Source organism: Primulina tabacum, chromosome 3 (assembly GCF_025594145.1).
Source record: "Primulina tabacum isolate GXHZ01 chromosome 3, ASM2559414v2, whole genome shotgun sequence".
NCBI lineage: Eukaryota > Viridiplantae > Streptophyta > Magnoliopsida > Lamiales > Gesneriaceae > Primulina > Primulina tabacum.
Genome location: NC_134552.1, coordinates 33127988 through 33143726, shown reverse-complemented (window position 1 = coordinate 33143726; position 15739 = coordinate 33127988). Strand labels below are relative to the sequence as shown.

The 15739-nt window shown below is 41.2% G+C and overlaps 1 protein-coding gene across 1 annotated transcript; it reads right to left on the bottom strand.

Annotated features, from left to right (window-relative positions):
- Positions 1 to 3578: 3578 nt before the first annotated feature.
- On the bottom strand, positions 3579 to 6880 carry LOC142538669 (uncharacterized). Its single transcript, XM_075643974.1, has 3 exons — positions 5788 to 6880; positions 5078 to 5670; positions 3579 to 4373 (listed from the first exon to the last, which is right to left on the bottom strand). Exons 1-3 carry the CDS (start codon positions 6878 to 6880, stop codon positions 3579 to 3581), a joined length of 2481 nt encoding a protein of 826 aa, XP_075500089.1.
- Between the last annotated feature and the right edge of the window lie 8859 nt (positions 6881 to 15739).

Genomic DNA, 15739 nt, shown 5'->3' with positions numbered 1-15739 from the left:
AAACGTCACGTTTCATGTGTGGCCAATAGAAATGTTCATGCAATGCACTTAAAGTTTTAGCCACAACAAAATGCCCCATTAAGCCACCCCCATGTGCCTCTCTAACAAGTAATTCACGAATGGATGATCTAGGAACGCACAACCTATCTTCTTTAAATAAGAAACCATGATGCAAATAAAATTTGTCATGTGGACCATGCATACATGTTTCAAATACATTCTTAAAATCCTCATCTAGCACATATAATTCCTTCACATGCTCAAACCCCAAAACTTTATACTCCAAAGTAGAGATTAGTACATACCTCCGTGATAATGCGTCAGCCACTACATTTTCCTTACCTTGTTTGTACTTGATGATGTAGGGAAATGTACCTATGAATGCAACCCACTTGGCATGCCGCTTGTTCAACTTCTGCTGCCCCTTAAGGTGCTTAAGAGACTCATGATCCGTGTGAATCACAAACTCTTTAGGCCCTCAAGTAGTGTTGCCACACCTCCAAAGTCCTCACAAGCGCGTACAACTCCTTGTCATACGTTGGATAGTTTAGCGCTGCTCCATTGAGTTTCTCACTAAAATACGCCACTGGTCGTCCTCCTTGCATCAAAACAACATCACATTCAATTTCAAAAGTATTAGAAAAATTAGGCAAAACAAGTAAAGGCGCATTAATTAACTTTTGTTTAATAATATTGAAAGACTTCTCTTGCTCTTCGCCCCAATGGAATGGAACGTTCTTCTTAATCACCGCAGTCATCGGTGCCGCCAGTGTGCTAAAATCTTTTACAAACCTCCTATAGAAGCTTGCAAGACCATGAAAGCTTCGAACTTGACCAACAGAAGCAGGCGTTAGCCAATCTCGAATAGCACTTACCTTGTCCTCATCCACTTGTATCCCCTGCGAACTTACCACAAAACCAAGGAAGACAAGTTTGCTTGTACAAAAATCACATTTCTTTAAATTAGCATATAAATTTTTAGCCCTTAGTGTGATTAGCACAAGTCTCAAGTGATTAACATGCTCATCCAAGTCTTTGCTATATACTAGGATATCATCAAAGTAAACAACAACAAATTTTCCTATGTATGCACGCAAGACATGGTTCATTAACCTCATAAAAGTGCTAGGAGCGTTAGTTAAGCCAAAAGGCATGACCATCCACTCATATAACCCGTACTTGGTTTTAAAAGCAGTTTTCCACTCATCACCTTCCCTCATCCTAATTTGGTGATAACCACTTTTCAAGTCAATCTTGCTAAAAATACAAGCACCATGCAATTCATCTAACATATCATCTAGTCTAGGTATGGGATGCCTATATTTGATGCTTATATTATTGATTGCCCTACAATCTACACACATACGCCATGAGCCATCTTTCTTAGGAACTAATAAAACAGGTACAGCACAAGGAGACATGGACTCACGCACGAAACCCCTATCTAATAATTCACTTACCTGCCGTTGAAGCTCCTTGGTCTCCTCCGAATTGCTTCTATACGCTGGACGATTTGGTAATGCACTTCCGGGCACAAAATCAATTTGGTGCTCAATCCCCCTCAATGGTGGTATTCCTTGAGATAGCTCCTCTGGAAATATATCATCAAACTCCTACAAAAGGGTAACAACAATGCTCGGAAGATTTCTGGCTATATCACTTGTGTTAAAGAGAATCTCTTTGTAAAGAATCAACACAAGTGTATCACAATGCATACCAAACGACTAAAACAAAATAAATCGTCTCGGTTAAAATTCGAAATCCGGGAAGCCTATATATAACCTTTCAAAATCTGGAATTTCAAACTTAATACCTCAATACTCAAAGCTAGAATGCACAACGTTAATTTCGCAAAGGTGGCTCTCCGGAACAAGTTGCCGGAAATACTGTTCACGCCGGAAACCTAGCTGGAAATTAGGGGAAAAGCTCAATTCTTCACTTTTATAAACTAATACACCAAGAACAACAAAAATTCGAAGCCAAAAGCTTACCTAAAACCGAATCGAAGCTACGCGCACTGCTGCTTGAAATCAAGCCAAATCGAGCTCGTCACCTACCGATTCATGGCAGGAAAGTAGCTAATAGGTTGAAGGAAGAAGATGGCTAGGTGCTGCACTTCAACTCCAGCCTCTAACGGAGCAACGCGGCTGAGGCAGAAAGTCACGAAGAAGGGCCGAAAGCTACTGGAATGGAAGAGAACTCTAATCTGCTGTACGCTATCTCATTGAAATGGTTTGGGTAATTATAATAAAAATGGGAAATGGGCTGGGGTTATTTTAAGTATTGGGCCTCACATTCTCCCCTACTAATAAAAGATTTCGTCCTCGAAATCTAACAAACACAACACTGATATCCACAACATTACATCTGATAATACATAGGAAATTCAAAATACATCGCATAATTCATTACATTCTCAAACAAATGAGGCCATTCTTGTCGCATCTTTGCCTCTAATTCTCATGTAGATTCTTCTCTTCCATGTCTACTCCATTGTACCAAAACCAATGGAATCGTCTTGCTCCTGAGCTGTCTTTCCTTACGGTCCAAAATTTGCACTGGATGTTCAACATAGCTAAGGGAACTGTCCAACTCCACATCTTCGGCATTCAAGATATGAGACGGATCTGGCTCATACGTCCGCATCATAGATACATGAAACACATTATGTATCAAAGACAAACTTTGCGACAAATCCAAACGATACGCCAATGTGCCAATCCTCTCAACAATCATATACGGACCAATATAACGCGGAGCTAACTTCCCTTTATGTCCAAATCTCATAGTACCCCGAAATGGTGATACTTTCAAGAAAACATAATCGTCCACTTGGAACTCTAAAGGTCTACGCCTTTTATTAGCATAACTGGCTTGACGATCTTGGGCTGCTTTCATCCTTTTCCTGATCAATTCAACTTTATCTTTCATTTCTTGAATAAATTCTGGTCTTGACATCTGTTTTTCTCCTACATCTTCCCAACATATCGGCGATCTGCACTTTCTTCCATAAAAAGCTTCAAATGGTGCCATACCGATTGTTGCCTGAAAACTATTATTGTAAGAGAATTCAACCAAAGACAATGATTCTTGCCAACCACCTTTGAAATCCATCACTACTGCTCGTAACATATCCTCTAGAGTCTGGATGGTTCTTTCTGACTGACCATTTGTCTGCGGGTGATAGGCAGTGCTCATAGCCAACTTTGAACCCAAAGCTGATTGCAAACTTCCCCAAAACTTCGAAGCAAACCTTGGATCACGATCAGATACTATGATTACTGGAACACCATGCAATCTCACTATATGATCAATGTACAGTTTCGCCATTTTCAAATAAGTGCAAGTACGATCATACGGGATAAAATGAGCTGATTTAGACAATCTATCAACAATCACCCAAATCGCATCACAACCACGATTAGAACGAGGTAGATGAGTCACAAAATCCATAGCAATGTGCTCCCAGTTCCACTGAGGCACTTCAAGACTATGTAACATTCCACCAAGTCTCATATTCTCGGCTTTAACTTGCTGACACGGTAAACATTTAGCCACAAAATGAGAAATATCTTTCTTCATACTTCCCACCAATAATGAGCTCTCAAGGTATGATACATCTTTCGAATTCCTGGGTGAATACTGTGTCGACTACAATGTGCTTCCTTTAGTATGACTTCTTTCAAATCTATCAAATTTGGAACCACAAGTCTACCATTAAAGCGCAGACTACCATCTGAAGCAACACTAAACTTTTCTGTCTGACCTGTTCGAGACAATTCTTTCAATCTATGAATATGCAGATCGGTCTTCTGTGCTGCTTTGATTCTGGACAAAATCTGTGGCTCGACTTGAATAGATGACACTATAAAGTAGTCTCCACTGATCTGATAAGTCCATCCTGAAGTTCCAAAGTGCTCGTGAACTTTAGAGATAGTCAAAGATGTCAGCATAGCATTATGAACCTTCCTGCTGAGAGCATCTGCAACAAGATTCATTCGCCCTGGTTGATACTGAATCTCACAATCAAAGTCTTTAAGTAACTCCATCCATCGACGTTGTCTCATGTTCAAGTCAGGCTGTGAGAAAAGATATTTAAGGCTCTTGTGATCCGAATAAATCACAAACTGCTCACCGTACAGATAATGACGCCATAACTTCAATGCAAATACAATAGCAGCCAACTCTAAGTCATGAACTGGATATCGGGTCTCATGCGGCTTCAACTGACGAGAAGCAGATGCAATCACTCGCCCATTTTGCATTAGAACACATCCAAGTCCATTTAGAGATGCATCTGAACAAACAACATATCCACCTGAGCCTGATGGCAAAGCTAGCACTGGGGCTGTTGTCAACTTTTCCTTCAAAGTCTGAAAACTTGACTCACATTCATCAGTCCACACAAAACGTCGATCTTTTTGCGTTAATTGAGTCATAGGACTTGCTATAATAGAAAATCCTTCAATGAAACGCCTATAATATCCTGCCAAACCCAAGAAACTGCGATTATCGAAAATATTCGTCAGTGTTGGCCAATTGATAACAGCTTCCACTTTACTAGGATCCACTGATACTCCTTGAGCTGATATAACATGACCCAGAAATACAACTCTGTCCAGCCAGAATTCACATTTAGAAAATTTTGCATACAATTGCGCTGTTCTGAGAGTCTGGAGGACCAACCTTAAATGTTCTCGATGCTCCTTCTTTGTTTTCCAATAAATCAGAATGTCATCTATGAAGACAATAACAAATCTGTCTATAAATTCTCGAAAAACACGATTCATCAAATCCATAAAAACTGCAGGAGCATTAGTCAATCCAAAAGGCATAACAATTCATAATGCCCATAACGTGTTCAAAATGCTGTCATCGGAACATCTTCCTCTCAAACTCGAAGCTGATGGTAGCCAGAACGAAGATCTATCTTTGAATACACTGATGTACCTTGCAACTGATCAAACAAGTCATCGATACGCGGCAGAGGATACTTATTCTTCACAGTAGCTTTGTTCAACTGCCTATAATCAATGCACATTCTCATCGTTCCGTCTTTCTTCTTGACAAACAATACCGGAGCTCCCCAAGGTGACATACTTGGTCTAATATAGCCTTTTTCCAGTAAGTCCTGTAATTGCTCTTTGAGTTCTTTCAATTCCGCTGGAGCCAAACGATATGGTGCTCTAGAAATAGGGTTTGTCCCGGACACCAACTCAATGCTAAAATCGATTTCCCTCTGGGGTGGAAATCCAGGAATTTCATCGGGAAATACATCAGGGAATTCCTTGACAACAGGAATATCAGAAACTTCAAATCTTTTTCCCTGTGTCGCATCAACTGCATAGATCATGAATCCTTCATTTCCTGTCGACAAGATTCTAAACATTTCCATTGCTGACACTAATGGAATACGTGATTGCGAATCACTACCGTAAAAATTCCATTTACTGCCATAATACGGTCTGAATCTGACGACTCCATGGAAACAATCAACCGTAGCTCGATAATTAGACAGAGTATCCATTCCCAGAAAACAGTCGAAGTCAGACATATCTAGCTTGATGAGATTAGTTATCATAATATTATCATCGAATCTAATCACACAATTCAGAATTGTCTCATGAGACATCAAACATACACCGACAGGTGTAGAGACTGACACAGTATCTATCAACGGAGTAGCAGCAATCTCATGCTCATCAACAAATACAACAGATACAAATGAATGAGATGCTCCTGTGTCTATCAATATACGAGCGGGATGATTAAAAATAAGACAAATACCTGCAATAACTCCGCCATGTGCGTCTTGAACCTGATCCTGAGTTAGAGCATGAACTCTGGCCTGCTGTGGCCCGGGAAAACGCTGATGTGCAGAACCTCTAGGCTGAGGATAGCTAGACTGCTGAAAAGACTGAGTCGGAACAAAAGGTCTAGTTGCTTGTCCTCTAAAACCCTGACCAAACTGAGGTTGCTGAAATTGTTGTCTCGCTGCATTCGGACATACTCTAGCATAATGTCCAACTTGCCCACAGATATTACAAGATCCCTGAACTCCAGTACACTGAGTGCTGAAATGCTTACCACCACAACGATCACAAAATACTCCACCTAGTGACCCAACTGAACTTCCACGCTGACTGCCGGAACTAGAAGAACTGTTACGAGTCTGTTTCTTGAATTTTTTTCCTTTGGCCTTAAAATTTTGTTGCTTTGGTTGCTGATAAGACTGCGTAGGCTGGTACGGCAGTAAAGGACGGTATAATGGTGCACTCACTGGCATCGGCACATTACCTCCGAAACTCTGAGGAAAACCTGGTTGAACTGACTGTGGTTCTGCCAAAAGTAGACTTGCCTCCACATTCTTGGCTTTCTCTACAGCATCGGCATAATTAACAGGTGCTCCAGTGACTACTAAAGTGCAAATGGTTCGATTCAATCCTTGCATAAAATGAGATAGCTTGTTCCGATCACTGCTAGCAACATGAGGAACATAGGCAAGAAGCGCTGAAAATTGAGAGGCATACTCCACTACAGTCATATTACCTTGAGTCAATCCATTGAATTCAGCTTCCTTGGCCGAATAGTACGAAGGCTGTGAATACTCTCGAGCAAACTGAGCGCAAAATACATCCCAAGTAACTCTTTCACCTGATTCTTTCAAAGCTTCCTCACTAGTTTCCCACCATAACTGAGCTCGGTCTTTTAATTGACAAATAGCCAACTTAAGCTGCAAGTCAGGAGTGTACTCCAACATATTGAACAAACGCTTCATACTTTTTAGCCATGCTATAGCTTTCTCACCATCTTCATTCCCAAAGAATCGAGGAGGACGCATGTTCTGAAATCGGGATATCACAAGTTCCATTTCACCCATTCCTCTAGTCAATTGATCCACTTCATGCTCCACGTTAACATTTCGTGCTTCACCACGAGGACGACGACCTCGTCTTCCCCAATCAGTCTCGTTAAGTCCTCTAATCAAAGAAAGGGTCAAAAGTGTCAAAAGTGTTGAGTTGGCAAGGAATAATCTAGCAACTAAGGGGCCGAAAATACACCATAAAAGTGAAGGGAAAATGTAACCTACAATCACAAATAATAAATGAATTTGGTACCCAAATCTATTTAGTGTAGAACCCGTAACTTAGACTACGTATAAGCCATGCATAATTCTAGTATTTAAGTTTAAAATGATTTTATTGCATGAGTATTTAAATTTAATTATTTTATGCAGTCGTTTAAATTTGTATCATTTCAGTTAATTCAGTGAGGCTGGACTGGAGTTGGAGTTTTGAGATAGAAATTATGATTAAGAAATCATTTTCAGAATTTATTTTAGCTAGCAAGTAAGTTGATTTAAGTTAAAAAGGTGGTTTGAGGATTTATTTTAATTACTTGAGGTGAGTAGGAAATAAATTCATTTAAGTTCCATAATTAAGGGGTTAGTTCACTAAATTATTTAAAAGATAGGTAAGGCTTTTAAGGGTTATAAATTTAGTAAATAATCAACATTTTCCCTTCACTTTTATGGTGTATTTTCGGCCCCTTAGTTGCTAGATTATTCCTTGCCAACTCAACACTTTTGACCCTTTCTTTGTTATTTAATAAGTATGATAATCCTTTTAGTTTTGGAGCACCATTTAATTAATATTAGATCATATTCAAGCCTTGTATAACATTTAGAAATCGGTCATGCTTTTCTCCCCAAGAAGACTTGATCAACAATTTCAAAATTCAAATGAGAAGTAGAATTAGTCTTGCCATTTGAATCCCTTTATTAGTGGATCTTCCCCTCACTCTCCTAACCATCATTCTTCATCCCTCACCACCGAATTCAGGGCCAATTCTGAGTGTATGAACCGTGGGTTTCATAGCTTAAAACAAGAGAGAAGATCAGTAGCAAACAGCAAACAAGGTAGCGAAAGCGCTTCACCTCCTCCGCGCCGAATCATCTCATTCTTTCGTTTTTCTTTCAAACGAAACCAGGTATGCATATATTCTTCCTTGACTCTTCAATCAAGTCCTATTATCATTATTTTTACATTTCATGATCATCATTTTCATGCAAAAACCGAAACACACCAACAATTTTCAGAAAATAAAACATGCAGATTTTTTTCGGTTCCATGACAAGCTTCACAGTTTCTTTTGTTTTCATGGTTTCAGGTGTTGGTTCGATTCCAGGCTCCCAAGGCAACATTTAGACATGTACTAGGATGCATTAGGACCATGATGATCAATTCATATAACCCCATGTATGCTGGAAGTCGAGAATATGACAGCAACTTCCCATTTGTGTCCATTTGTGTTTCGAAAAATTCAGTTTGCTGTCAAAGGGAAATGTTTCTGTTCATGGCTGCCCAAAAGGCCTATAGCCATGGTTAGAACACTTACCTAGCATGTCTAAGACGTGACTAAGTTTCCCTTTTGGTGGCTTGGTCCATGGTGAATCGGTTTTTAAATAAAACTCAAGAACAACCCCTTCACCCTTCGGCCCTGTTCTTTTTACAGCTTGTGTTGTTTTGATTTTTAGGGAATGGTGTGGATCTTGGTTGGCATATGGCCCTTAGCCACGGTTTACACCATGCCCCTAGATGTGTAGATCGTGCCATGGCCAATCAAATGGAAATTTGAACGACACGAGACAGCAAACGAAGCACAACACTACACACGCATGCAAGGTGTTCTCGGTTGGAACTTTCGGATTGTTGTTGGGGTGATGCGAATTGTGGCTGGCCTAGGGCCCTTAGCCATGGTTCAAATCATTCCTTGGGATGTTGGTAAGAGTCTCAGGTTGGTGGTTCAAGCCCCAATGGCCGGTAGTCTCGAAAACGACACAAGAAAAGCAAATGTGCAGCTGCTGTAATTTTGACAGCAAGCGTGCTGTTGTTCTCAGGCGTCATTTGAGTTCTTGGTTTGCTTTTAGCCCATGGCATTGTTTTGGACAGTGCCTCATCAAGTTAAGAAGGTCATGTTTTTGGCTGTTCGTGATTCGGATCATTTTTGAGGTCGTACGAGAATTTACGGTGCGATGTGCCAAATTGACTCTCGAAAGAGCGTTTCATGTTTTGGCCTCCATTCACCTAGATTTCTACCCTCACCATTTTAGGAGCATAATCTCATCATTTTAAGCGTATTTTAATCATGACTATATGATGTTTCAGTGTTGGTTCGGGTTGGTTCGGAGCCATGATTAAATACGAAGTCATTAGGCGCACTTGTCTCAGTTTTTGGATGTTATTGCATAGTTTGGTCCCATAAAGCTATTGCATATTTTTCATGGCATAATTAGGTTGCAGTGAGCCTGGGAGCGATCCAATCCATTCAGTAAAATTATTACAGGATATTTAATTATGTAAATTAATTAAATTACGTGCAAAAATACTTATTTTGAAATTTATGCGATATTGCTTGTGGTCACTTTACTATCATGCTTAAGTCCGGTCGCCAGTTACCGGCCCGATCGCCAGTTACCGGTCAGCTCAGTTCAGTTCAGTTTAGGGACCACTTGCATAGACCATAATCTCACCAGAAAATTATTACATGCTATTTCAGTACAGGGCTCCAAGGAGCAAACATTTTCACCATGATTTTCAGTTCAGTTATGCACGTACTATAATTAATCATGACACGGTATTTTCACGATATGCCTCATGACATGATATTTTCACTTGCATGAAACTTTACTATTTATTTACTTGTTATTTACGATATATGCATGTTGAGTCTTTAGACTCACTAGACTTGATTGTTGTAGGTACTGATGACGTTGGGACCGAGGGCGGGGACCAGTGAGCCAGCTTGAGTCGGCAGTAGTAGGACCCGAGGACCTCAGTTCAGCATTTATTATTATTTGATGGCTCAAACATTTTAATTATCGTTGGATAAACTTTTTACTGTTATTTCGAAAATGTTAATTTCTTCCGCTGCCACTTTGAACATCAAACGTTATTTATCAGTTTAGTTATGAATGAGGCAATTTTAATTATTCAAAAAAAAAATTTTAAATTTTCCGCAAATTTTCAAGCACGGATTTTTAGGCCTCTACATCTGGTATTAGAGCAATGTTTCTGTATAAGGTTGTACTACTACTGACCTCGAGAAGCTCACGAAGTCATGTCTTCGGTCTGTAAGTTTTACATTTGCGCATTTTATTCAAGCATGAATTATTTGACAGCATGTTTTCATGAAATGTTTTACGTCCAGATTTATTTTATTTTTCAGTATTTCAATTTAAATAAATCAGGGAATTATGCATGTTATTTACGTATGGGTTATGTATGGAACAGTATGCTCCCTAAACGCATTCTCGAGCGCACTAGAAATGACGAACCTCGCCGAGAGGACAGGGGGGAGCAGAGACAGGAGAGAGATTTACCACCTCCACCCCCACCGTCCATGAATGCCCAGATGCTGGCTGGGATGACTCAGTTCTTCGCACAGTTTGCGGGGAACAATGCTTTAGCGACCAGGCCGACAGGACCCGAGGTGGTATATGAGAGATTCATGAAGATGCGTCCACAGGAGTTTTCAGGGACGTCGGACCCCATGATTGCCGAGGGCCGGATCAAGTCCCTCGAGGTTATCTTCGATTTCATGGAGCTTGGGGATGCAGATCGAGTTCGTTGTGCCTCTTATCTGTTCGGAGGAGATGCCCGCTTATGGTGGGAAGGAGCTTCAGTAGCCCTTAACTTGGCTACACTGTCTTGGGTACGCTTCACGGAGGTATTCTGCTCCAAATATTTTACAGAGGAGGTGCGCACCAGGTTGACCACTGAGTTCATGAGCCTGAGACAGGGAGATTCGACTATTACGGAGTTCATCCATAAGTTTGAGACGGGTTGTCATTTTGTGCCCTTGATAGCGAATGATGCTAGAGCCAAGTTGATGCATTTCTTGGTGGGTCTACGGCCGATCTTGGGCCGTGATGTTAGGGTGTCTGACCCTACTTCTTATGAGGTCGCTGTCTCCAAAGCATTAGCCGCAGAGCAGGATCAGCGGGACATCGAGAGAGACCGTCAGGGCAAGCGCCCAATCCAAGTACCACATCGCCCGCCTCCTCAGCAGCATCAGCATCAGCACAAGAAGCCTTTTCACGAGCAGCCCAGAAACAGAGGAGGACCTCAGCAGCAGCAGAGACGTGCCGTCCCGAGGACCTTTAAGCATCCGGCTTGCCCTAAATGCTCACACCGTCATCCCGGAGCATGCATGTATGGCTCAGGGAAATGTTACAAGTGTGGTAGCACAGACCATGTACTGCAGCAGTGCCCCCGGAAGAATCTGCCTACCCAAGGCAGGGTTTTTGCTCTCCATGCTGCGGAGACAAACCCCGATACCATGTTGATGACAGGTACCTTACAGCTTTAAGTTTACATTTGCATTCCAATGTTTTGGGAATCGGGATTAAGATTTTGAACTTAGATTTGCGATAAGATTGCATGCTCTACTTAGTATTTATTTTCGGGATTTAGTTAGAAGAACTGTGACCTTTGCATGTCTATAAGCTTAACTCTTGTGATTATTGGGTTCCGCTTAGTGTTCCGAACTTTCAGGGAGAATTTTCATAGCTGGCTCAGCTACCAAGGCCTTGATAGATTCAGAGGGCCACTCACTCAATTATTTCGGAGGTCTTTGCCGAATTCCTCAAAGTCAAGACCATCGGGCTAGATATAGCCTATTAAGTAGTGTTGCCTTTAGGCGAGGAGATGACAGCCACCAATGTGATACGAGACATAGATCTTGAGCTCCACGGCAATCTTGTCTATGCGGATCTTATCGTGCTGCCGATGCCAGAGTTTGACATCATCCTAGAGATGGACATGCTATTGCGGAACAGAGTTTTGATTGACTTCCAGCGGAGATCTGTTTTAGTCCGATTGCCTGGAATGACGCAGTTCTTATTTGAGCCAGACAGGTACTTTCCCTTACCGTGCATTATTCCATATGTTCAGGCTAGGAAGCTCATGCATGGAGGGTGTCGGGCATTTCTAGCGACTTTTATATCTGTCCCCGAGGCACCCAGTCAGTCAGCTTCAGAAGTTCCGATTGTTAGAGACTTCTTAGACATTTTTTCGGAGGATGTCTCTGGTATGCCACCTGAGAGAGAGGTGGAGTTTTCTATCGAGCTTATGCCAGGTACGGTTCCGATCTCCAAAGCACCGTACCGACTAGCACCGACAGAGATGGCAGAGCTTAAGAAGCAGATTCAGGAACTTCTAGACAAGGAGTTCACTCGCCCTAGTTTCTCACCTTGAGGCGCGCCAGTCTTGTTTGTTAAGAAGAAAGATGGCTCTATGAGGCTTTGTTTTGACTATCGGGAGTTGAACAGGGTTACAGTGAAGAATAAATACCCACTTCCGAGGATTGAGGATCTGTTTGACTAGTTGCAAGGAGCTTCGATTTTCTCCAAGATAGATCTGCGTTCCGGTTATCACCAGTTGAGGGTGAGAGATGATGATGTTTCGAAGACAGCTTTCAGGACTCGTTATGGCCACTACGAGTTCCTTGTGATGCCGTTCGGTTTGACGAATGCGCCAGCGATCTTCATGGATATCATGAATCGCGTGTTTCAGCCGTACCTCGACCAGTTTGTGATAGTGTTCATAGACAACATTCTCATCTACTCCAAAAATCGGGAGGATCACAGCAGGCATCTGAACACAGTGTTGCAGACATTGCAGAAGCACAAATTATTCTCAAAGTTCAGTAAATGCAAATTCTGGTTAGAGAAAGGCCACATTGTTTCCAGCAGTGGCATTGAGGTAGACCCAGCGAAAGTTGCAGCAGTCAGAGATTGGGTTGTGCCGCAGAATGCATCAGAGATCAAAAGTTTTCTTGGCTTAGCAGGATATTATCGGAAGTTCATTAAGGGATTCTCCTCTATTGTAGTTCCACTCACAGCATTGACAAAGAAGAATGTGAAATTTGTTTGGAGCGAGGAGTGTCAGAAGAGCTTCGATACTTTGAAGCAAGCTCTTATCTCAGCACCAGTTTTGGCTGTGCCGTCAGGGTCTGGTGAGTTTGTTCTGTATACCAATGCTTCGAAGCTCGGTCTTGGCGTCGTATTGATGCAGCATGGGAAAGTGATAGCTTATGCTTCTAGACAGTTGAAAATCCATGAGAAGAACTACCCTACCCATGATCTAGAGTTGGCCGCAGTAGTTTTTGCCTTGAAGATTTGGAGGCACTATCTGTATGGAGAGAAATGCCAGATCTTTACCGACCACAAGAGCCTCAAGTATTTCTTTACGCAGAAGGAGCTGACTATGCGTCAGAGGCGTTGGTTGGAGCTTGTGAAGGACTATGATTGTGACATTAGCTACCACCCGGGTAAAGCTAATGTAGTTGCAGATGCTTTGAACAGGAAAGTTGCAGTGATGGCCCATTTGACAGTTTCGAAACCTCTTCAATTTGAGATGCAGAGATTTGATCTTAAGACTTGTAATGCCCGGAAATTTAATCCTAGTAATCTGTAATTATTGATTTATAATTTGATATGATTATGAAAGGATTAACCGAGACACAATTTGAAGTAACGTGTGAAAATGTATGTGCGAGGACAGTACCATCGACGCACAAGCGCGACATGAGACGCGCACATGCGCGAATTGGACAGAAGGTCTCGCGCATATGCGCGATGGGAAGGCGCGCATATGCGAGCTGTGTGAAAGTTCAATCACAACTCCAGAGAGTCTCGCGCATATGCGCGGAAGGTGTGGAGCATATGCGCGAGCTGCCGAGAAGAAATGTGCGAAGACCAGAAGGTCTCGCGCATATGCGCCGATTTAGGTCGCGCATATATGCGAGACGTGTTGCGCGTAGAGTTCGCCATTTGCCTGATGCATGCATGATTGTATATATATATATATATATACAAACGTTTAATCCTTCAAAAACGAAAAAGTCGAAGGAAACTTTGGAGAAAATAGTCCGTGAATCTAAGGATCGCGATTGTGCAAAATCTGTCCGTCTGATTTTAAATCCGACTTCGGTACTGTAATCCTATCAATGTAGGCTACAACCGGACGTAAGTTTTACTACATTTTGACATGTTTTGAAATTATGATATTGTCAGAATTGCATGGAATTCATATATGATGTTCTGGACATGTTAGACATCATAGAATCGAAGTTCGTTTAAGAAACGGACTGATTATGGAATTGTTATGATTTTCTGAAGTTAATTGACTGAGATATGATATCAGAATGTATTGGTATCGATTATTAGCTGAGGGAATTATTATCTTGTTATGTTATATTGACCGGGATATCGGGATTGTGCGGTTATACCGTTGATTTTTAATTATTGATCAGATTGGTATCGATTTAAACGGTATATTGATATGATATCATTGATATTGCCATTGCCAGATCGAGGGATTGACAGAGTTTGAATTCCTGACCGAAACTACAAACGAAAGGTTATAAGTCAATGTGGTATCGGGAGATCGACTTAAGTCGGTTTAGACTTGAGTTTCCCTAAATCACATACTTTATTTTGTTGCATTGATATTTGCATTGCTTTGATTGATGTACTTGTTCTCTTGATTTATAGATAGCAGGTACTAGATGAGTAATCTTGTGACAGAAGTGCTTGATAGTGGCGGGATCGCCACGGGCACATTGCACGATGTCACAAGACAGTGTATTGGCGATAGTGCCAAAGTCTGTCACCGGATGATTGGCTATCGATGTGGATAGAATTTGGGTTTCTTCTATTACTGTTGATCGATGTCGTATCGGTGTGGATAGAATTGGAGCTTTTTCTATTACTGGTGATCGATATTATATCGGTGTGGATAGAATTTGAGTTCCTTCTATTACTGGTGATCGATACAATATCGGTGTGGATAGAATCAGACCTTTTTCTATTTCTGGTGATCGATACCTTATCGACGTGGATAGAACTGGAGTCTTTTCTATTACTGTTGGTCGATATAGGAATGCCAACTTCTAGAAACTGGAATTATCCGGCTGTTGTCTTGTTTGTATGTGTACATGACAACAGGTGGGACAGGATCAGGGTCCAGGAGATGAGGAGAGATCGTGATTGAGTGGAGACTTCGGACTTTGATGTATATAGGGTTTTGGCACTTGATAATTAGATGTTGAACCTTAGTTTTTACTGATTTGTAGACGGTACAGGACTTGTACTTTATTTTATACTGAGTTGTTTATTAGTTTGATTTCACTACATTCTGCATTAAAAAAAAAGAAAAAAATTTTATGACCCTAATTACTTGATTAGTAAATTGATCCTGATGACGATTAAGAACTGATTAGCGTTCGGGTCCCCACAACAGGTGGTATCAGAGCTGATAGATCATTGAGACTGAGATAGGAGCTAGTGAGCGGGGTAGATTGAGGTTTTCTTTCTGTCTTTTGATTGCTAGCATGATTTATTGTTTTAATACATGTTTACCTGAAATATCTGATTTTGATATGGTATTGTGTATTATCTGGAATGGATCAGCTGTAAAATAATCGGAGGAGGACTGAAACATATTTGGGTACTGGGATTACTAATCCTTTTGATTATCAGATATGCCTCCGAGAAGAGTACCTGAACAGGGTAGTACTTCAAATCCTCCCATGGATGTGACAACTACTCCTATGGAGAAATTAATGAAAAGGTTTTAGTCATTCCATCCACCCACTCTGAAGGGTACGGAGAATTCAGTGGAATGCGAGAGTTGGTTAGATGATATCGAGATGTTGTTTGAGTCCTTGGATTATA

Bases quoted from the DNA above. Each gene is read 5' to 3' on its own strand.
- LOC142538669 (XM_075643974.1), bottom strand. From the start codon at position 6,880: ATGGGTGAAATGGAACTTGTGATATCCCGATTTCAGAACATGCGTCCT. The intron at 5,671-5,787 runs GTATTTGTCTTA...CTCCGTTGATAG, and splicing joins ACATGGCGGAGTTATTGCAG to ATACTGTGTCAGTCTCTACA. The intron at 4,374-5,077 runs GTATTGTTTGTC...TCAAGTTTTCAG, and splicing joins TGTCACCTTGGGGAGCTCCG to ACTTTGAAGGAAAAGTTGAC.